Source organism: Sciurus vulgaris (assembly GCF_902686455.1).
Source record: "Sciurus vulgaris genome assembly, chromosome: 14".
In the NCBI taxonomy this organism is placed as follows: domain Eukaryota; kingdom Metazoa; phylum Chordata; class Mammalia; order Rodentia; family Sciuridae; genus Sciurus; species Sciurus vulgaris.
In genome coordinates this window covers 10,596,985-10,621,589 of record NC_136475.1, presented here as the reverse complement: position 1 = coordinate 10,621,589, position 24,605 = coordinate 10,596,985, and the positions used below count along the sequence as shown (strand labels likewise).

The 24,605-nt window shown below is 34.1% G+C and overlaps 1 protein-coding gene across 1 annotated transcript in view; it reads left to right on the top strand.

The window, feature by feature from the left end:
- The window catches only part of TSGA10 (testis specific 10), a 113,152-nt gene that overhangs the window by 75,446 nt on the left and 13,101 nt on the right, over positions 1 to 24,605 (top strand). Inside the window, 3 exon segments of the mRNA XM_079111328.1 lie at positions 1,625 to 1,810; positions 17,546 to 17,755; positions 23,899 to 24,101. Coding sequence (XP_078967454.1) covers positions 1,625 to 1,810; positions 17,546 to 17,755; positions 23,899 to 24,101 — 599 coding nt within the window.

Below are 24,605 nucleotides of genomic sequence, written 5' to 3'. Positions count from 1 at the left end.
CTCAGCTATCATGTTTCATATCTGAATCTTTTTTCTTTGTGGTACTGGGGATTGAACCTCAGGGGTGCTTTACCAGTGAGCTATACCCCCAGCCCTTTTAAATTTTTATTTTGAGGCAGGTTCTTGCTAAGTTTCCTAGACTGGCCTTGAACTTGAATCCTCCTGCCTCTGCCTCCTGAGTAGCTGAGATTACAAGCATGTGTCATTGCACCTAGCAGAATATCTGAATCTTGAAAGCCTGTGAAGTAGTTTGGTGTACAGAATTTCTTCAACAAACTTGGCAAAGATCTTTCATGAGAGACCACAAGATGGCAATAACTGAATTTCAACAAGTTCCTTGTGATCAAGTAAACTTAATAATGAGAACATAAATCTGATTTGAAAAGCTTAAAGAGTTAGGATAAAGAGACAAGGCAGTGGTTAGAAAAATGCATGTAGCTGACAGTGGAGACTTGTTTTTAAGATGGGAGAGATTACAGTGTATTTTATGTGAGGATAGGAGAAAAAACTGCTTGATGATTATTCAATTTGGAATTTGCTCAAAATTCCCTAATGGAAAGGACTATTTCTTATTTGCCAGTAGATTCTAGCATCCATTGTATGACACAGAGTAGACATTCAGTGAATACTTTCTAAATAAATGATTGGATAGTATAGATGGAAAAAATACTTAGAGTGAAATATTATTTATTGCAATTTGGTCGTTTTATTTAGCCCAGGATTTTTGATAGAGAAATGTGGTTTTTATTAACAGATATGAGAGAAAGAGATCTAGGACTTTTTATTAATTATTGAAGTTATAACTGATTTTTTAGAATGAGTTAGCCAAGCCATAAGAATAATGTTTGTTTTTAAAAATAGCCTAACTATGATTATTCAGTGTAGTGTATTATTTGTGGGGCTGAATTTTCCCTCTGGAAAGTCCTACTTCAGTCAATTCATTCATGATAGAATTTTGAAGATTTAAAAAAAAACTGGTTCCACATTGTATGTCCAATTTACATGTGGATGCATATTTATGAATTATGTTTCTTGGCATAGCTTTGATATTTTACTTTTGAGCAATTAAGGGCAAATTAGTAGACTAGCAGGCAAAAGTGAATTATAATCCATGATCAAGAAAGTTAAGGCTAGGGTTATGAATGAAAGGCAGGAAGCAGACAGGAAATGTTCTAAACCACGAGAATTACACTTAAGATATGTAAGAATTCAGAAGCTCTGTACAACCCAGTGGTGGTCATGAGCAAGGAGTACACAGAAACAAAAGTTAAGAAGCTCAGAAACCAGACCAGCAAGTGGTCTGTAAACACATGTATGGAAAAAGAGGCCATGAGAATTTCATTTGAACAAAAGGAAATATAAGAACACTTACCCAGGTCCTGAAGGTAAAAGTAAGTAACTTTACTTAAATTTCTAGAGGGATAACTGAGCCAGTAATCCTGATCACACTTCCTTTTGTTAACTGCAGGATGACCAGTTGGCTAAACTAAGAGTACAGATAGGTTTTCTCGAGGTTGTGTTAGAAATGCTCCTTGTAGCAAATGCATTCCCAGTGGCCTGGCAAATAATGTTTAATATGTATCATACGTTGAGTTTAAAATAATACCTCAGATTTGCTTTTCAGGAATCTGAGAACCGGCAAATAATGGACCAACTCCGAAAAGCCAACGAAGATGCTGAGAACTGGGAAAATAAGGCCCGGCAAACTGAGGCAGATAACAATACCCTCAAATTGGAACTTATCACTGCAGAAGCAGAGAGTAACAGGTTAAAAGAAAAAGTAGATGCCCTCAACAGAGAGGTTGAGCAGGTGTGTTTGGGAAAATGTAATACACCCTGCATCATATTTAAGAGTTTTATTTGACTTTCCATGTATTAAATGTGTACACAGCAGTTAAATTGATTAAATACTGTGAATTGTGACCTGCACCCACTCTGATTCTCCTCTATTATCTACTTTACAGTGACAATTATCTTTAGCTTTTTTTAATTGAGAAATATTTCAAACATAAAAACTGTGCAAAAAAGGTCATAAAACAGACATAAACATCCCTACCTTCCCAATGCAAGAGTGCTAACATCTGCCTTTGCTTAGTATCTCTTGCTTCAGAACGCACATTACAGATACCAGTTCTCACCCTTTCCCTTCCTCCATCCCTGATTGTTGGTGTGTATGTCTTTCAAGTCAATATGTCATTTGCCAACGATGTATAACGTTGTTTGTGTTTTACATTTCTATTCAAGTATTATCATACTGTAGATATCTATCTACAACTTTTCCTTTTTGATCAACATTGTAATTTTGAAATTTATGTTTTGATACATATAGTGATTTTAATATTCTCTTGTTTAAATCATTCCCATGTTGAAGGAAATTTAATTTTTTCTATAATAAGTTACTTTGCAGTAAACAACCTTTTATGTTTTTCTCAGCTATATGTCTAAGTTCATGCCCAGAAGTGAATAACTAGATCCAAGATATATACAATTTCAACTCTGTTGTTTGCAAATTGCTCTCTAAGATTTCACTTTCCACCAGAAACCATGAGTTACCATTTGCTCAAATACTAATCAGTGCTTGATATTGTCAGATTTAAAATTTTTTTCATATTTTTGTGTTCCTTTGATTCCAAGTCAAATTCGAAGGACTTTTCATGTTTCCTGGCCACTCAGGATTTCTCTTGGATGAATTTTCTCTTGAAATTTTCTTAAATTTTGCCCATTTTTGAGTTATTTATCTTTTTCATATTGATGTATAGAAATTATCTATACATTCTTCTTTTGTGGGGGAGGGTACCAGGGATTGAACTCAAGGGCACTCAACCTCTGAGCCACATCCCCAGTCCTATTTTGTATTTTATTTAGAGACAGGGTCTCAGTGAGTTGCTTAGTGCCTTGCTAAGTTGATGAGGCTGGCTTTCAACTCTGGATTCTCCTGCCTCAGCCTCCTGAGCTGCTGGGATTACAGGCATGGGCCACCATGCCCGGCTTACATTAATCTTTATATCTGGGGTGATTAATGTTCCCCTAAATTATTTCGACCTTACTTGGCCCTTATTAAACTATCTCAGATGAATTTTAAAATAATTGTGTCACATTCCATGATTTTATATTTTTCTTTTTTATTTCCTTAAGACTGTATTTCCCCCTCTTTCTTGGGTGATAGCCCACAAGTTTTGAGGTCATGCTTTCATTGCCATTGTTCTAAATATAGCTTGCTTCCATTATGACTTTGTTATTGCTGAATTTTTTTTCAATTTCCAATGTGCAGTGGACTTGTGGTTATTTTTCTTTTTTCTTTTTTGCATCTAATATTATTTGTTGCATCTTGTATTTTATTGTCTAATACTTCCAACATCATAATGGGGTAAAATTGCCAGTATGTTGACGGTTCTTTTATATCTGTTAAAACTTGCTTGGTAGCAGGATATGCACTCGGTATTTGATAATATTCAACATGAGCTTGAAAAGCCTGTGTGCTCACTTACTGTTGGTAGATGTTACATGTAATGTATGTGTATATTAGAGTAAGCTTAATAGTGTCAATCAATCTTATAAGATTTGTATTTTTATCTTTTAACTTCTGGTTTGTATGTATGTGTGTGTGTGTGTTTGGGTACATGCACATGCACATGCTTTGGATCAAACCCTCAGGGCCTGGCATGTACTAGGCAAGTGCTCTGTTGCTGAGCTATATCTCCAGCCCATCTTCAAACTTGTGGAAGAGATATTAAGATCTTCCTCTGTAATTGTGGATTTGTTTATTTCCTTATGAATGATTTTCTCATTTTCGTTTTATTTTTCAGACTGTTATTAGTTTTGTATTAGTTTGATATTTCTGTATTCTGATGAAAATACTTTATCATTGTGTAATAACTTGCTCAAATAACATTTTTTACAGTAAAGTATGCTTTTGTATAGTAATGTAGCATCTAACCTGTTCACTTTTTAAAGAGCTGTTGGTAGATTTAGTTTTTAAATCAACTGTATTTTGTGTGTGTGTGTGTGTGTGGTGCTAGGGATTGAACCCAGGGCCTTGTGCTTGCAAGGCAAGCCCTCTACCAACTGAGCTATATCCCCAGCCCAGCTGTATTGAAGTATCATTTACATGAAGTACAGAAACTCAGCATATCATCTAATGAGTTTTGACAAACAGCACAAGATGTGGAGCACTCTCATCATCCCCTGATGTCCCTCAAGCCCTTTTGCAGTCCTCCAGTCCCTCAAGCCCTTTTGCAGTCCTCCATCCACCTCTTCAGGCAACCACTGATTTGCTTTCTTTCACCATAGATTAGATCTGCCTTTTCTAGAATTTTTCATAAATGGAATCGCATAGTATACATTTATTTGTGTTTTAGTTCTTCCATTCAGCATGGTTTTGAAATTCATTCATGTTGCTGCAAATAGTTCATTCCTTTTGTTTTTGTTTTGAGATGTGGTCTTGCTAAGTTGCCCAGGCTGGCCTTGAACTTGGGATCCTCTTGCCTCAGCCTCCCAAGTAGCTGGAATTTCAGGTATGCACCACCATGCCAAGCTAGTTCATCCTTTTCTTTTTCTTTTTATTTATTCTTTAATTATTGGTACATATTTGAATTGTTTCCAGTTCGCACATAATGTTGTTGTAAGCATTCTTTCATATGGTAAACATAGGTAGGCATTTCCATTGGGTATATTCCTAATCATTTTTTCCCTTTGTTTTTAAATTTGTTGATTTTAGATACACTTGACAGTAGGGTTTATTTTGACATATTATACCTATTGGAGTGTGACCATTCCAGTTTTGATCCCATTCTTGTGGTTGTACATGATATAGAGCTACACTATAATAGAGCAGAGAAATAAATGAGCAGAGAAAAAGTTATGTCCAATTCATTCTACTGTCTTTCCTCTTTCCATCTCCCCTCCCTTCCCTTCATTCCCCTTTGTCTAATCTAGTGAACGTCTGTATTTCCCCTGCCACCCCCTCCCTTGTTATGGGTTAATATCCACATATCAGTGAGCCCATTTTGGCCTTTGGTTTTTGGGGACTGACTTATTTTACTTAGCATGAGTCTCCAGTTCCATCCATTTACTGGCAAGTGCCAGCAAATGCCAAAATTTCCTCCTTCTTTATGGCTGAGTAACATTCCATTGTGTGTGTGTGTGTATATACACTACATTTTCTTTATCCATTCATCTGTTGAAGGTCACTAGGTTGGTTCTATAGCTTGGCTATTGTGAATTGAGCTGCTGTAAACATTGATATGGTTGTGTCACTATAGTATGCTGATTTTAAGTCCTTTGGGTATAAGCTGAGGAGTGGAATAACTGGATAAAATCATGTTTCCATTCCAAGTTTTCTAAAGAATCTCCATACTACTTTCTAGAGCAGTTGTACCAATAATCAGTCCCACCAGCAATGTATGAGTGAACCTTTTCCCCCACATCCTTGCCAACATTTATTGTTACTTGTATTCTTGATAATTGCCATTCTGACTGGAATGAGATGGAATCTCAGTCTAGTTTTAATTTGCATTTTTCTAATTGCTAGAGATGTTGAACATTTTTTCATATTTTTTGACCATTCATATATCTTCTGTGAAGTGCTTGTTCAGTTCCTTTCCCCATTTGTTGACTGGGTTATTTGTTTTTTGTTAAGTTGGTTCTTTTGTTTTTTGTTTGTGTTTTTTTTTTGTTTTTTTTTTTTTTTTTGCACAGCCTCATAGATTTTATTCAGAAGTAAATTATTTTCCACATGGATCCAACATTTATTACACTAATTATGCCATTTTTCACATCCCTCTCCTAGAATGATCCAACATGCATGCATTTTAAAATATGGATTTACAGACCTTCATCTCATAAATCTCTCTGAAAAAAAAAAAAAAACGCATCAGGTGTTTTAATGGGAAAAGCATTATGCTCTTAGTGGTTTCAAGTTTCCAGGCGTTAGAGGGAAATGGGCTGAAGAGTTACATCTATCCTTGATAAACTACTTATGCTCATGACATCAAAAGATCCTAGAAGCTGAAAGTGAGTATAGTTTTTAAGACAGCCTCAAAGAGAGCTAAACAAATTGTTTGCTGCCTTACTTATGAGTTCATTTTTTTTTATTGTAAACAATGGGATACATGTTGTTTCTCTGTTTGTACATGGAGTAAAGGCATACCATTTATGTAATCATAAATTATAGGGTAATGTTGTTTGATTCATTCTGTTATTTTTTCCCTTCCCCCCCACCCTCCTACCCCTTTTCCTTCTATACAGTCCTTGCTTCCTCCATTCTTGCCCCCCTCCCTAACCCTAACACTAACTCCTCCCACCCCCCATTATGAGTCATCATCTGCTTATCAGCGAGATCATTCGTCCTTTGGTTTTTTGAGATTGGCTTATCTCACTTAGCATGATATTCTCCAATTTCGTCCATTTTGAGCTCTTTATGTATCCTGGAGATTAAAGCTTTATCTGAGGTGCAGGTGGCAAAGATTTTCTCCCATTCTGTAGGCTCTCTGTTCATGTTCTTGATTGTTTCCTTTTTTGTGAAGAAGCTTTTTAGTGTGATACCATTCCATGTATTGATTCTTCATTTTACTTCTTAAGCTTTAGGAGTCTTATTGAGAAAGTCCATTCCTGAGCCAATATGGTGAAGAGTTGGGCCTACTTTTCCTTCTAGTAGGCACAGGGTCTTTGGTCTCATGCCAAGGTCCTTGATCCACTTTGAGTTGAGTTTTATGCAGGATGAGATATAGGGGTTCAGTTTCATTGTACTACATATGGATTTCCAGTTTTCCCAGCACCACTTGTTTAAGAGACTGTCTTTTCTCCAATGTATGTTTATGGTGCCTTTGTCTAGTGTATCCCTTTAATTTATTTATTTTGTCTAATGGCTCTGACTAGTGTTTTCAAGAATTATGTTGAATAGGAGTGGTGATAGAGGGCATCCCTGTCTTGTACCAGTGTTTAGAGGGACTGGTTTCAATTTTTCTCCATTTAGAATGATGTTGGCCTTGGGTTTAGCATATATAGCTTTTCCAGTGTTGAGGTATGTTCCTACTATCCCTAGTTTTTTAGGGTTTTGAACATGAATGGATGATGAATTTTGTCAAATGCTTTTTCTGCATCTATTGAGATAATCACGTGGTTCTTGTCTTTAAGTCTATTGATGTGATGAATTATATCTATTGATTTCCGTATGTAGAACCAACCTTGCATCCCTGAAATGAACCCCACTTGATCATGGTGCACTATCTTTTTAATATGTTTTTGTATGTAATTTGCTAGGATTTTATCAAGATTTTTACATCTATGGTCATCAGGAATATTGATCTGAAGTTTTCTTTCCTTGAAGTATTTTTGTCTGGTTTTGGTATCAGGGTGATACTCACTTCATAGAATGAAATTGGAAGGGTTCCCTTCTTTTCTCTTTCAGGGAATAATTTGAGGACTATTGGTGTAAGTTATTCTTTGAAGGTTTTGTGGAAGTGGTCTGAGAGTCCATTTGGTCCTGGGCTTTTTTTGTCGTTGTTGGTAGGCTTGGGGTTTTTGTTTTTGTTTTTGTTTTTGGTAGGCTTTTGATGGCATCTTTAATACCATTGCTTAGAATTGATCTGTTTAAATTTTCTGTGTCCTCCTGTTTCAGTTTGCTTAGGTCTCTAGAAATTTGTTGATGGCCTCATGATACTCTGTTTTATGGGAGTGTAGATTTTCAAAGTAGTTTCTGATTATCATCTGTATTTCAGTAGTGTCCATGTGATATTTTCTTTCACATCATGAATTTTAGTGATTTTTCTCTCTCTTTTTCTCCATTAGCTTGGCTAAGGGTTTATTGAATTTATTTACTTTTTTAAAGACTCAACTTTTTGTTTCATCTATATTTAAAAAAATTTTTTGTTTCAATTTCATTGATTTTGGCTCTGAATTTAATTGTTTCCTGTCTTCTACTTTTAATGTTGATTTTTTTTTCTAGGGCTTTGAGATGTAATGTTAGATTATTTGGTGACTTTCTGTTCTTTTAAAGAATGTGCTCAGTGCAATGAACTTTCCTCTTACAACTTTATTCCTAGTGTTCCAGAGATTTTGATAGGTTGTGTTATGATTCTCATTTACCTCTAAGTAATTTTTTAAATTTCATCCCTGATTTCCTCTGCTATCCACTGGTCATTCAGTAGCATATTATTTAGTCTCCAGGTGTTGGAGCAGTTTCTATTTTTTATTTTATCATTGATTTCTAATTTCATTCCATTATGATCTGATAGAATGCAAGGTATTACTCTGATTTTTTTATATTTGTTAAGAGTGCTTTATGGCCTAAGATATGGTCTGTTTTAGGGAAGGATCTACACGCTGCTGAGAAGAAACTGTATTTAGTCCTTAATGAATAAAATATTATATATGTGTCTGTTAAGTCTAAATTAATTAATTGTATTTATTAGTTCTATAGCTTCTTTATTTAGTTTTTATTTGGAGGATCTATCTAGTGATGAGGGAGGCATTATAGTCATTATTGTGTTGTGATCTATTTGATTCTTGAAATTGAGAAGGGTTTGATGTACATAGGTACTATACTCTTTGGGTGCATAAATATTTATGATTGGCATGTTTTATTGATGTTTAATCCCCTTTAGTAGTAAGAAATGACCTTCTTTGTCCCTTTTAATTAACTTTGGTTTGCGGTCTACTTTATCTGATATGAGGATAAACCCCTGCTTATTTATGAGATCCATGTAAATAATGTTTTTTTCCCATCCTTTTACCTTCAGTCTGTGGATGTCTTTGCTTATGAGGTGAGTCTCTTGGAGACAGCATGTTGTTGGGTCTTGTTTTTTAATCCAGTCTGCCAGTCTGTGTCTTTTGATTGATGAGTTTAGGTCATTTACATTCACTGTTGGTATTGAGATATGATTTTTATTCCCTGTAATTTTATTTCTGATTTTTAATTTGAATTAGTTTCTCCTTTGATTGACCGTTCTTCTACTGTTGTTCATCCCTTTGCTGGTTTTCACTTTTATTTTTCATTTCTTCTTCATGAAATATCCTATTAAGTATGTTCTGTGGTGCAGGCTTTCTAGTTGTGAATTCTTTTAACTTTTGTTTATCATGGAAGGTTTTTATTTCATCATCAATTCTGAAGCTTAATTTTTCTGGGCATATATTCTTGGCCAGCATCCATTTTCTTTCAGAGCTTCATATATATTATTCCAAGACTTCCTACCTTGAGGGTCTGGATTGAGATGTCAGCTGGGATTCAGATCGGTTTCCCTCTGAATGTTACCTGTTGCTTTCCTTGGGAGCCTTTAAAATTCTATTCCTTTTTCTGTATGTTAAGTATTTTCACAATAATGTGCCTTGGTGTGGGTCTGTTTTAATTTTAGGTATTTGGGATCCTGTAAGCCTCCTGTATTGATTTCCCATTTCATTCTTAAGATTTGGGAAATTTTCTGATATTATTTCATTGAAAAGATTGTGCATCCCTTTGGTTTGTATCTCTGAGCCTTCATATTTCCCAATAAATGTTAAGTTTGGTCTTTTCATGTTATCCCACATTTCTTGAAAGTTGTCTTAACATCTTTTTCCCATGATCTACTTTATTTTCTAGATTATTTATTTTGTCTTCATTGCCTGAAACTGTGTCTTCTAAATAATCTAGTCTCTTGGTCATGTTTTCCATTGAATTTTTAATTTGGTTTATTGATTCTTTCATTTCAAAAATTCAGAGTAGTTATAATTTGCATTTCTCTAATTACTAGAGATGTTGAACATTTTTTCATATATTTGTTGACTGATCATATTTCTTCTGTGGAGTGTCTGTTCAGTTCCTTTGCCCATTTATTGATTGGCTTTTTAATTTTTTTGTGTGTGTTAAGGTGTTTGAGTTCTTTATATATTCTGGAGATTAATGCTCTATATGAGGTGCAGGTGGCAAAGATTTTCTCCCATTCTGTTTATTGAGTAGTATTCCACTGTGTAGTTATATCATTATTTATTTACCTGTTGATGGACATTTAGGTCATGTATTGTCTGCCAAAGCTGCCTTAAAAAAATAACCACAGGCTGGGTGGCTTAAACAATAGAAATGTGTTTTCTCATAGTCATGGTGGTTGGCAGTCCCAGATGACAGTGCTGGCAAATTTGTTCCTTGTTCCACAAGGAGCTTCCTTTTCCTGTGTTCTTACATGACTTTTCCCCTATGCATTCCCATCCTTGCACTCTCTTATTCTACTTATAAGGACATCAGTCATATAGGATTAGGACCCCACCCCACCATTTTTAACCACATGTAACTTTTGGGGGGGTTGGTTAGAGAGACAGTGCTAGGGACTGAACCCAAGGCCTTGTTCATGCTACCCCTGAGCTACATCCCTAACCCTGGCCATTTAACTGTAATGACATCTTTAAAGGTCCTGTCTTCAAATTCAGTCACATCAACAGTTAGGACTTCAATATATAAATATGTGGGCAGGACAGGACGCAATTTAATCCATAATAAGTTGCTTTTAGTTTTTGGTCATTATGAATAAAATTTTTGCAAACATTGTGTCAAGGCTTTGTGTGTACAAAAAATTTTATTTACCTTGGACAAAAAACTGGGAAAACCCATCACCACCACCACCCAATTTATGGTAAGTGTGCTTAACTTTATAAAAACTGACAGATGGTTTTATGAAGTGCTTGTGTCACTGTACATTCCTACTTGGTCTGGGTGATAGTGCTAGCCACTCTTTATCTTCTCTAGTATTTGTTAATAGATGCACAGCATTATCACTTTTGTCATTTTAGCTTGCACTTCAATCATTACAGCTTTTCATATACTTATTGGTCACTATCTCACCTCTTGTGAAGTATGTTTAAATCAGATATTCATCTTTTATTGGTATACTTGTCATCTCGTTACAGTTGTGAAGTTCTTTATAACATTCTAGATGTTCCTATTTTAAAGTAGACACTTAGATCACTAGATTTAGACCTTTTATCCTTTGTATTACAGATATTTAAACTAGACCAAAATAAGGGGGAAAGGTGTAGGGGGAATGCCATGAAAATAGAAGAGAGATCAGAGGAATAGAGGAAGGGGATTGAAGAGGAAGGTGGAGGAATGGGAAATGGGGGAACAGTGAAATGAAATTGACCAAACTACTATGTACATATATGAATATACTTACATTTATCTATAAAGCACCAATTTAAAGAAAAACTATAAATAGAAGGAAGACCAATAGAGTAGAAGAAAGGGAATGGGGTAGGAGAAGAGAAGGGAAAGTGGAAATTCTTGGGGCTGAATTGGAGCAAATTATATTCCATGCTTGATAATTATGTCAAAATGAACTCCAATGTTATATATAACTATAATGCACTAATAAGAAAAACAAAGTTATGTATTTTCCTCTATATACAGCTTTAGGCGAGGCATGGTGGCACACGCCTGTAATCTCAGTGGCTCAGGAGGCTGAGGCAGGAGGATTGCAAGTTCAAAACCAGCCTCAGCAACTTAGCAAGACCCTAAGCAACTCAGTGAGCCCCTGCCTCTAGATAAAAATATTAAAAAGAGCTGTGTATGTGGCTCAGTGGTTAAGCACCCCTGGGTTCAATACCCAGTACCAAAAAAAAAAACCAAACAAAAAACAAAAGAATACATACAGCTTTAATTATATTCTGCATTTAGGACTACTATTTTGTAATATCTTTAGAAGAATAATTCATATGCTATACAGTTTACCTATGTAGAGTATACAGTTCCGTGGTATTTGATACATTCATAGAGTTGTGCAGCCTTCAGTACAACCAATTTGTAAACATTTTCATCACCTCAAAAAGAACACTATTCCATCAGACCCCCCCACCACCATTTAGGTCTTTGGTCTATTTTTATTTATTCTTGCACATGGTGTGAAGTACATGGTACAAATTCATTCTTTTGCATATGGCAACATTTGTCCCGAAGACTATTTGTTCCCCCATTGAGTGAACTCAGCACCCTTGTCAAAAATCAGTAGATCATAGACACATTTATTTATTCTATACTCTTAGTTCTGTTCCATTGATCTATGTTTATTCTTATGCCAGTACCACCACACTGTCATAATTGCTATTGCTTTGTGGTAATTTTTAAAAAACAAAAAGTATGATTCTTCCTGTTTTGTTTTTATTTCCAAGAATTTTTTGGTTGTCCCTGGGTCTTTTGAGTTTCCATATGAATTTTAGGATCAGATTTCCCCTTTTGACAAAGAAGTCCCCTGAGATTTTGATAGGGTTTGTGTTGAACTTACAGTTTGGAAATATGACCATCCTAACAATATCAAGTCTTCTGATACATAAACACAGGATATAGTTCTACTTACTGGATCTTTCATTTCCTTCAACTTTTGTTGTTTCAGGGTATAAATTATGCCTTCTTGGTGTTAAATTTATTCCTAAGGTATTTTATTATTTTTGAATGCTACTTTAATTGGATTTTTTTTATACTAGGGATTGAACCCAGGGTTGCTCTACACTGAGCAACATCCCCAGCCCTTTTTATGTTTTGAGACAGGGTCTTGCTTACTTGCTAAGACTGTCCTTGAACTTTCAATCCTTTTGCCCCAGCCACTGGGATTACAGGCATGTGCCACCATACATTTTTCTTCTTCTTGGTATGGAAGTTTTTAATTTTCATTTTTAGATTCTTCATTGCAAGGATATAAAAATGCCATTGATTTTTGTATACTTTGACGTTCTTGTATTCTACAGCCTTGCTGAACTTGTTTGCTAGTTCTAATAGATTTTAATTGGATTTCTTAGGATTTTCAATATCCAAGAACTTATCTGTTAATGGAGAAATTTTTTTCTTTTTCCTTTCTAATCTGGATTACTTATTTACCTTGCTTTATGCCCTGGCTAGAACTTCAAGTACAATGTTTAATAGAAGTAGTGATCTCTACCTTTTATCTATATGATATCCAATCTCCTTCCCTGCCACCTTCTTTCCCTGAGTTAGCTCTAACTTCCACTTATGAGAGAAAACATTTGGCTCTTGATGTTTTCTGAGTCTGGCTTATTCCACTTAGTATCATTTCCTCCATTGCCATCCATTTACCTGCAAATGTCATTACTTCATTCCCCTTTATGACTGAGTAAAACTCCATTGTGTATATATACCACATTTTCTTGATCCATTCATCTGTCGATGGGCATCTAGGTTGATTCCATAATATGGCTATAGTGAATTGTGCTGCTATAAACATAAAAATATAAGATAGATCAGAAGAGTAAAAGAAGGAAAATGAGAGAGGGGGAGGAAAGAAGGGAAAGGCTTGGAAATATGGAATGAATTAAGCAATAGCATGTTATATACAATATAAAAGTACCAAAAATCTCATATATATAATATTATATGTATATTATATATAATATATTTATAACAAATAAATAGATAAATAAAGGAGGTGAAAGGAAGATCAATAGAGGGGAGGAGAGAGAACAGGAGGAGGGAGGAGGGAAAGGATAGAGGAATAGAGGATAGAGGGATAGTGGTTGAAATCAAATTCATTGCATGTATTATTTTGTCAAAATGAACCCTAATACTATGTTTAAATTATAATACTCTAAAAAGTTAAGAAATACTAGTGAGAGGGGATATTCCTTGTCTTAGTCCAGACCTCAGTGGGAGAGCATTTAGTCTTTGAATGACAGTACAATGTTGGCTGTGGTTTTTTAAGATGTCCTTCTTGAGATTAAGCAAACTCCTTTGTCTCCTTAATTTGAAGGGTATATTAATCATGGAGGCATGTTGGACTTTGTCAAATACTTTTTTTAATTATCTGAGATGGCTGTATGTTTTCAATTTTTATTTTATAGATGTGGTATATTGCATTAATTTATTTTCAGATGTTAAACCGGTTTCACATTCCTGAGATAAATCAGGCTTGGTCATGGTTTCATAACTTTTTCTTATGATGCTGGTTGGTTTTCTAGTGTTGTTGTTAAGAATTTTGTGTCTACATTCCAAAGAGTATCTTGTTTTGTTTTCTTATAATATCTTGTTTGGTCTTGGTATCAAAATAATCAAATCTCATAGAATGAGCTCCCTTTTCTTTGATATTTTTGTTTAGAGTTTGTATATAATTGGTATTAATTCTTCCAGAAAAGTTTGGTAGAATTTACCAGTAAAGCCACTTGGACGGGTCTGTTATTTTGTAGAAAGTATTACTAAAAAAATCTCTTTGTTCTTAAAGATCGTTTAGTTACTCTGGTTTTTTTTACCCTTGTGTCAGTTTAGTAGTTTGTATTTCATAGGAATTTGTCTGCTTTATCTCAGTTATTTATTAGCCTGTAATTATAGTATATTTTTATAATCCTTTTTATTTAGTAATATCACATTACAACTACTCCTCTTTAATGTCTTTCTCTTCTTTTATTTTTAATATTTTTAGTTGTAAATGGACCAATGCCTTTATTTTATTTGTTTATTTTTATGTGGTGCTGAGAATTGAACCCAGTGCCTCACACATGCTAGGGAAGTGCTCTACCCCTGAGCTACAGCTACAGCCCCTCTTTGTGTGTGTGTGTGTGTGTGTGTGTGTTTAGTGTTGGGATTGAATCCAGGCACATGCTAGGCACCACTATACCACTGAGCTACACTCCCAGCCCCACTTTTTCATTCCTGATTCTCTTAATTTGAGTTTTAAAAAAAATTTCCTAGATTAATCTAGGTACAGATTTATCAATTTAGTGAATCATTTCAATCAAATAATTTTAGATTTTGTCATCCCTTGTTATTCTTTTCTGTTTCTTTCCCTCATTCCCCCTCTTTACTTCTGTCATTCCTTTCTTTCAGTGTGAATTCTGCCTAGCTTTATTCCCCCTGCAGCTTAATTCACTAATAAAAACTACATATTTACAGTGTATAATATGATATTTTGATATATTCTTGGGTTGTGGAATGACTCAAGCTAATTAACATACTCATCACCTCATATACTTGGTTTTGTATGTATGTATTTGGTGTGAGAATATTTAAGATCCACTTTCTTAATTTTCAAGTATATAGTACCTTATTATTAACTGTACTCACTGTGCTATAAAATAGATCTTTAGAACTTCTTTTTCCTAACTGAAGCTTTGTACCCTTGGACCAGCAACCCCAGGTAACTACCATTCTACTCTCTGATTGTATGAGATCAACTTATTTAGATTTCATGTGTAAGTGAGATCACACAGCATTTGTCTTTCTGTGCCTGTCTTATTTCACTTAACATTAATATCCTCCAGATCCATCCTGGTTGTCACAAATGCAAGATTTCCTTTCTTTTTAAGGCCGAGTAGTATTCATATAGCTATATAGATACTTCAGAAGTTTGTTATTTATTCATCCACTGATGAACACCTAGGTTGATTCCATGTCTTGACTATTGTGAATAAATACTGCAGTGAACTTAAGAATGAATGTATCTATTTGAAATACTGATTTCATTTCCCTTGGATATATACACAGAAGTGGGATTGCTGAATCATGATAATTCCATTTTTAGTGTTTTGAGGAACACATTGTTTTCCATAATGGATACACTAATCTATGTTCACACCAACAGTTTATAAGGTTTTCCTTTCTTCATGGCCTTATGTATTTTTCCTCTTTTTGATTATAAGCATTCTAACAAGTATGAGGTAATGTCTCGTTGTTTGTTTTTTAAATGTTTTATTGGTGCATTATAGTTACATGTAGCAGTGGGATTCATTTTGACATCATGATATGTGCATGCAATACGACTTGCTCCACTTCAGTTAGTAGTATTTCCTCTTTCCTCTGGTCTTCCTTCCCCCTGCTCCCTTTCCTCTACTCAACTGGTCTTCCTTTTATTTAGTTTTTTAAATTGGTGCTTTATATATATATACATAAAGGGAAAATTCACTGTGATATATTCATATCTGTACATAGCACAGGTTGAACATCCTTCATCTGAAAATCTGAACTCTGAAATCTATCAAACTCAAAGAAAATTGGGATATTTAATCAGTAGAATCTATTTGCAAGTATTCCAAAATCTAAAAATCTCTGAAATCTGAAATTAAAAGGGGCTAGTTAAGAGAGTAACTTTTTATCTGATTTTTGGGGGGTCTAGGGGACACTGAGGGTTGAACTCAGGGGCACTCAATTACTGAGCTACATCCCCAGCCCTATTTTGTATTTAATTTAGAGACAGGGTCTCATTGAGTTGCTTAGCTCACTTTTGCTGAGGCTGGCTTTGAATTTGAGATCCTCCTGCCTCCGCCTCCCAAACCACTGGGGCTGGGATTACAGGCGTTCGCCACTGCACCCAGCCTATTTGATTCTTTATGTCAAATGATTTCTTTTATGTATGTAGGTACACTGATATTTGGGTCATAAATATTTACAATCATTATTTCTTGTTGTTGGTGGATGATTGCCTTAATCAGTACAAAGTGACCACCATTGTCTATTATGATTATTTTTGGCTTGAAGGCTACTTTGTCAAACATGAGCATAGCTATATATCTGCTTGCTTTCAGTCTGCATTTGCATTTTTTTGTTTTTGTTTTTCCATCCTTTCACCTTCAGCCTGTGGATGGCTTTGCCTATAAGGTGAATCTCTTTTAAACAATATATGGTTGGGTTTTGCTTTTAAATCCGTCCTGCCAATCTTGTCTTTTGACTGGAGAGTTTAGACCATTTACATTCATTGTTACTATAGAGAGCTGATTTCTAGTTCCTACCATTTTGATTTATTTCTAATATTTAATTCAGACTTGGTTTTCACTGTTCTGGTGAGATTCATCCATACGCTTGGCTTTGATATTTTTCATTTTTCCTGCATAAAATATTTTATTGAGTATGTTCTGTCATGATGGTTTAATGGTTATGAATTCTTTTAGTTTATGCTTACCATATAAAGTTTTTGTTTCATCTTCATTTCTGAAGGATAGTTTTGATGGATATAGCAATACTGGTTGGCACCCATTACCTTTCAGGGCTTTTTATATATTATTCCAAACCCTTGGCTTTTAAGGTCTGGACTGAGAAATCAGTGGAAAGTCTAATTGGTTTACTTCTAAATGTGACCTGCTATTTTTCTCCTACAACTTTTGAAATTCTGTCCATGTTTTGTATATTAGGCATTTTGCCTATCATGTGTCTTGGAAAGGATCTTTTTTCATCTTGTCTGTTAGAGGTTCTAAATGCCTCTAGTATTTGGATTTCCATATCATTCCTAAAGTTTGTATGTCTCAGCTATTAGCATCAAGACTGGAGATTTTTTAAGTGGGAAAGGTTTGGATCTAAATACATTTTTTAAATGACCAGTTGAACACCCTACTCATAGATTTTATTTAAAGAAATTTGAAGCATGAATTTATCTTCTTTTCTGGAGTTTTGTACAGGTTATTAATACCTATTTGTCTAAACTTCTTATAGTTTTAGTGTACTAGTGCCAAAAGATTTGCCCCACTTTGATTTGCATGTTACTTTTTCCAGTTTATATATATATATATATATATATATACACACACACACACACACACACACACATATATATATATGTACATGTTTATTTTAAAAATTATTCTGTCTTTGCAGCACTTAAATGCAGAAAGGTCTTACAAGTCCCAAATTGCAACCCTACATAAATCTCTTGTAAAGATGGAGGAGGAGCTTCAGAAGGTTCAGTTTGAAAAAGTGTCTGCCCTTGCAGATTTGTCTTCCACAAGGGAACTCTGTATTAAACTTGACTCAAGCAAAGAACTTCTTAATCGACAGCTGGTTGCTAAAGATCAAGAAATAGAAATGGTATGTAATACATTTTTAAGATGCCTTGAAAATTTGCTATTACTTAACATTACTGCATATTTTAAAAAAACAGGTTTTTTTTTGCTTCTTTAATGAAAAATATCAAGCCATGTCTTTCAATATTAGATTTTATTTGTATTTATTAGATTTTGTTTTTAAAATCAAAGCAATTAGACAACTATGTCCCAGACAATTCAAGACTGTAAGAGAGACTCTTCCATTGAGAATGTAATTTGCATTTGCTTTTAACCAGAAGAATAATAGAATACAGTGATATAGCATTTAGCAAAAATCATAAGGTTGAGGTTTATTCAGCTAAATGATAACCATAAGGATGTTTTTTAAGCGAAATTTATTTACTAATTGGCTAGGTTCTTTTAAACTATAATTCTGCTGATTGTATCTACTTTGTGCCTGAGACTATAACATTCTAAATATATAGGCTCCCAGTATTGACATACAAATAATTTGGGATGGGTGTTATACTGAAAAGAAATACTAAAGATTTTATACAGGGAATTCCTATTCAACCTAGGGGGTGTCAGGGAGAAAGAAGTTCACAAGGAACAACATAGGTAATGGTACAGAGGTGCATGTGGATCTTGAATAAATAGTAATGTGTAGTGTCTAGTATGGGATGCATGGGAGGAATTGGTACAGATGAGTCTGGAGAGGTGGAACCCAGATTCTAAAGGGGAATGTATAGAAGTTGCATAGTGTAGTTGAAATATTAACAAATTTTGGTTATGTTTACATTAATATTATTAATGTTATTATCAAAAGTTCAATAACTTCTTATTTTGTTAATCCACTGTTTGACAGTGCATTTGATAATTGTGTCTAGTTTATTTCTGTAATAATTTACTAGTAATGTTTTTTAAATATTTAGAAAAATATTTTTTTGTAATCTGTTGCATATGTATACACACACACACGCACATACATACTCTGGTAGATGTACCCTTTTAAAAATTTTTATCTGCATTATTTAGTATTATTAACTACAGGCACTGTTGTAAAGCAGATATCTAGAACTTATTTATCTTGAAAGCTGAAATTTATACCCATCAAACACCAAATCTCAAACTTCAGGCCCCTGACAACAACTGTTTTACTCTCTGTTTCTATGAGTTTGGCTATTTTAGATTGCTGATTTATTAGAATCATGCAGTATTTGTCAAAGACTGGCTAGTTTCACTTAGCATAATGTCCTGTTCAATCCACATTGTCTATGTAGAAGCATTTCCTTCTATTTTGAGGCCAGTATTCAGTTGTACATAGCATATTTTCTTTATCCATTCATTCATCAGTGGACATTCAGGTTATTTCTGTATCTTGGCTATTGTGAATAATGCTGCAGAAAACATGGGGGCACCAATTCTTTATCCTAATTTCAAGCCTTTTGTATAAATATTCAGAAGTAGGATGGCTGGATCATATTATATCTGGTGTGTGTGTGTGTATGTGTGTGTGTATGCTACTAGGGATAAAAGCCCGGGACACTTAAGTGCAGCTCTAGATCTCAAAGATTTTTCCCAGGTATCATTCTAAATGCTTTATACCTTTATTTTCCACATTTAATTCCATGATCCATTTTTTTAGTTAATTTTTGCAGAATGTAAGAGGTTTACATCGATTTATTTATTTATATGTCTATGGGCATCCAATTTCTCAAGTACCGTGTATTGAAAAAATCCAGATTTCTGTCATTGTATTAATATTGTACCTTTGTGAAAAATCAGTTGAACATACTTGAGCGGGTCTATTTCTTGGTTTCCTGTGATTTTTACATTGATCGGTGTGTCTCTCTTTCCACTGGTACCACACTTCTTGATTATTATAGTAATATAGTAAGTATTTAATTCAAGTCTATTCACTTTATTCTTCTATTTTGAAATTGCTTTAGCTATTCTAGTATCTTTACTTTTCTATGTAAATTTTAGAATAACCTGTCAATATGTGTAAAAATGTTACTTGTATTTTGATAGGAATTTTATTAAACTTGTGTATCAACTTGGGAAGAAATGACATCTTTACTATGTTGATGCTTCCAATTCATGAACAGAGTAGATCTCATTTAAATCTTCATTGATTTCTTTTATTAGCTTTGTGTAGTTTTCAGTGTGCAAACTCTGTACAAGTTTTGTTGGGTTTACAATAAAAAATGTAGAATATTTTTCTTTAAGCATTAGATATGATATTCTAATTTTAATTTTGATATCAGTGTATTCATTGCCATGTATAGAAATATAAATAATTTTTAATGTTTATCTTGTATCTTCTGACCTTGCCAAACTCAGTAGGAGTTTTTCTGCAGATTCCTCAGAAGTTTCTATGTATGCAACTATGTTATACAAAAATAAGGACAGTTTCATTTCTTCCTTTCAGATCTAAATACCTTATCTTGACTTTTTGTCCTGTTTAGTACTTCAGCACTATGTTGAACAAGAGTGGTTAAAGTGAACTCTTTCTTTCTTTCCAGTATTAGGGGGGAAATTCATTGTTCCACCATGAAGATGTTATCTGTGGTATTTGTAGTTGCTCTTTATCAAGTTGAGGGAGTTCCCCTCTCTTCCTGTATTTCTGAGGGTTTTTAACATGGATTGATGTTGAGTTTTTGTCAAATGCTTTTTATGCATGTATTGGTATAATCATACGATTTTTTTCTTCTTGAACTTGCTCATATAAAGGGTTCCATGGATTGACTTTTTAATACTGAACCAGGCTTGCATCTCTGGAATCACTCAGATAATTTTAAATGAGAAAGGAGAAATTAAGGGGGAAAGATTTATGTGTCTATTTTCATTCTCCTATAAAAATATTATTTAGTACACTACTATAAGGCATTCTAGAACTTTTTACAGTCTTAATTTTCTTTTTTAAAAAATATATCTATTGAGATATATTGATTGGGATATAAATCACATACCAATTCACAGTTCTCTAGTGTCTTGGTTTTCTATCTTTAAAACAATATATTTATTAACTCTTTTCAAGAGGAACTTTGAGAACATGAATTCCAAGTATCCTTCTTTAGTGTTTTTAGTAATATTTATATTATATGTGAATACTTATATTAGTAAAATAGTATTATGAATGATTTCCTTAGGAATGACATGAAAAATGCTTTTGATAATCATATATATGTATATATACACACACAATTATATATTTTTTTTGAAAAATTTAGTTGTAAATGGACACAATACCCTTATTTTATTTATTTATTTTTATGTGATGCTGAGAATCAAATCCAGTGCTTCACATGTGCTAGGTGAGGCTCTACCACTGAGCCACAACCCCAGCCCCATATAGTTTTGTTTTGAGATACTATCTCACTGTATAGCTTGAGCCATTCTCTCACCTCAGCCTCCTGAAGGAGGAGACTACAAGTATGTAACCACCACGTCTGGCTAACTCATATAATTTTTGAATGAAGCAAAGTATCTCCAAAAGTCTTAAGTTTAGTTATCAGGTTAAGCAGTTGAATTTTAGAACATAAAACTAGAGTAAGGACTTTTCTTCTGCTACAGACAGTTTATTATATTTGTATTTTTTTGTTTTGTGTGTATGTGTGTGTTTTACAATTTGAAATAATAGTGTATTACTATTGATTATGCTACTTTTTATCATTTGTACATATTTCCAAAATTTTTAATTATGCGCTAAACAACATGGAAAATATTGTATCACATAAAGCCTTTATCACATTTTACCTTATTTCCTTAAGATGGATTTCTGAAAGTGGAAATTTTGGTAAATACATCTAAAGAGCTTTCAAAAAGCAATACTTCACAATTAGAAGATACTAACCGTGTTATGAAAACAAGAAGTGAAACAATAGACCACTTAGAAATTTAACAGAGAACTATGGACTGTGACAGCTAGGAAGAACACCCCTGGGTCAAATCAAGCCTCAAAGAATGACCTTAAAACTACTCCTGTCAGTATTATCCCTGCTAGTTAAGGTGGTGATCGGGGACTGGGGATTGTGGAAGAAGGGAGATTTTGGTCAAAGGGTACAAACTTTCAGCTGTAAGACAAATAGGTTCACTACAATTAATAATAATGTAATCTTGAAATTTGCTGAGAGGATATCTCATGTTTTCACAACACACACACACAAAGTAACTAGATGAGGTGTGGTGAACATGTTAGTTGGCTTGATTGTGGTAATCAGGCTAATATAAACATTTATCAAAACATCTTGTTGTACACTTTAAATATCTGCAATTTTTGTTTGTCAGTAATAGCTCAATAAAGCTGGAAGGTAGGAGTACTAGTCTACATCCTCCCTAGTACTACTCTATGTACTACTCTAGCAACTGGGCTCATATTTAATTGGATTAGACTGTGACAGTGACCCCCAAGTCATTGTCAGAGCGTGAGTAATCTGCTGGCAATTAGTGGCATCTAACAACTAGGGACCAGCTAGAAACTTAACAGGAGCATCAAGAACAGGGGTAGCCAAAAAGACTTGTTACTTTCATTGTCACTCCAGAGAAAGGAGGTCTGGGTGACTTTGTACATACCCAGAGGAGCAACATTGGAGGCTGTACACTGCAAGGGACAAAGACATCATGGGAAAGGTCACCCGTGTATTCATATGTGTACATAGGAGGGTTATGTCCGATTCATTCCACTCTTTCCTTTTCCTATACCCCCACTTCCCTTCATTCCTCTTTGTCGACTCCACTGAACTTCTGTCTCCCACTCACACACACATTTATTGCAAGTTACCTTCCACGTATCAGAGAAAAAAAAAATGCACCTTTTTGGTTTTGGGGGTTTGGCATATTTCACTTAGCACAGTAGTCTCCAGTTCCATCCTTTTAGTGGCAAATGTCATAAAGTCATTCTTCTTTATTACTAATACTCCATTGTGTATATATACCACATTTTCTATATCCATTCATCTTTTGAAGGGCACCCAGGTTGGCTCCATAGCTATTGTGGATTGTCTTTAATAGACTTTTGACTCCACTGAAATACATGGAGCATTTTCTACATATACTTTGGATTGTCATGACCAGAGTGGGGAGTGCTAGTGTTATCCAGTGGATAAAAGTCAGGGATTTTGCTGAAAAGTCTATGATGCAAGGGTGGCTGTTCACACCAAATAATCAGGAGTGTCAGGGTAAGAAACCCTGGACTAGAAGTTGCACCTTGTTTGAATTTATGTCATTTTGACCACTAGCAGGCATACATTTTTTGTATGTTTACTGTTATATTGCTTTTTTTGTAAATTTTTAATCATATCATTAGTTCATATTTCTCATCAATTCATCTGAGTTTTTTATACTAATAAAGATATTAACTATTTTATTTACTGAGTTTATTTTCTTCCAGTTGAAAAGTTTCTTTTGAAGTTTTGGTTAAGTTTATGTTGACTAGTAAAATGTTTTTATTTATGTGGTTAAACTTATTTTTGTGTTATATATAGCTTAAAAATTTTTCCCCTGTCTACCTATCTAATTGGCCCCACCCCAGCAATTTCATTTTTATTTATATCCCTTTACTGGATTTCAAACTTATGTTTTCACATTTAACTTTTAAAATGCATATAGAATTTATTATAACATGTTATAAAGATTAATTTTTTCTAAATAGTAATGACCAGTCTTCTACCTTTTGAAGAAATAATTGATATACAAAGCTTATTTTAGGCTCAAGATAACCTTCAGAAACTTCCACAGGTTTAGCAAGAGAGGAATGTGTATTTGCCCCTTAAGAGCAAGAGTTAAGAATTCCTTAACTGTGGAATACAATGACTTACCATAAAGTAGGTAGGTATTTGTAACTTGCCTTACTTAAGACAGAGCAGTACTCAGATACCACCATGACAATATGGAAGAAACATATACAGAAATATCAAAGCTAGAAAAAGAAAGTGGTTACAGTGTAGGATTAATAAGATTTTTCTTAAATTAATGAATTTTTGATCTGATCAGAAGGATGGGGAAAGTGATGCTGTACATGTATGTATGTGTGGGGTATGTATTTGTTAAGGAGGATACCGGTTCAAATAAAGAAATTGAAAGTGGTTGTCAGTTTATAACATACTGCAAGAACTTAAGAGTCCTTGATTGTATGCCAGTTGAATGAATGGGAATAAGCATAGATATCTTCCTGTTGTTGTACAGATGGAGAATGAGTTAGATTCTGCTCGTTCTGAGATAGAACTCCTCAGGAGTCAGATGACAAATGAGAGAATCTCCATGCAGAATCTAGAAGCTTTGCTGGTGGCCAATCGAGACAAAGAATATCAGTCTCAGATAGCACTTCAAGAAAAAGAGTCTGAAATTCAGCTTCTTAAAGAACACCTTTGTTTGGCAGAAAATAAAATGTGAGTTGACTAGCAATATAATAACATAAAGTCATATTTCTTAAAATTTTGGTTCTTTATAGATCAATAGAATCTTAAAACCTGAATTTAGGGAATTTAGCTCCCATACTTTTCCACTAATTAAACTGAGGATTAGAAGTATTCTGATTTGTATAAGATTTCATAGTTATATTATTGTTATTCTTATCTAAGATATCTAAATTTAACCATCTCTGCTGGTTCTTTTTCCAGCAGAACTTTGGGTAAAATAGAATGTCAGATCTAAAATATTGCCTTTAGGAAATGTAACCAGAGTAGAAAAAAGTAAAGCACTTTGAAACTTAGAAGAATTTGTATATGTATGGACCGTCTGATGTTGCTATCTAGTCTTTTTATTTATTTAGTGTTTCTGTATACTGGGTTTCTGGAAGAATTCCCGAATTAACAAATTATTGAACACTTCCCCAGAACATGATTTTGACTTTTTTTTATTTGTTTTTGTTGGAATCCCTAGCACTACTTACA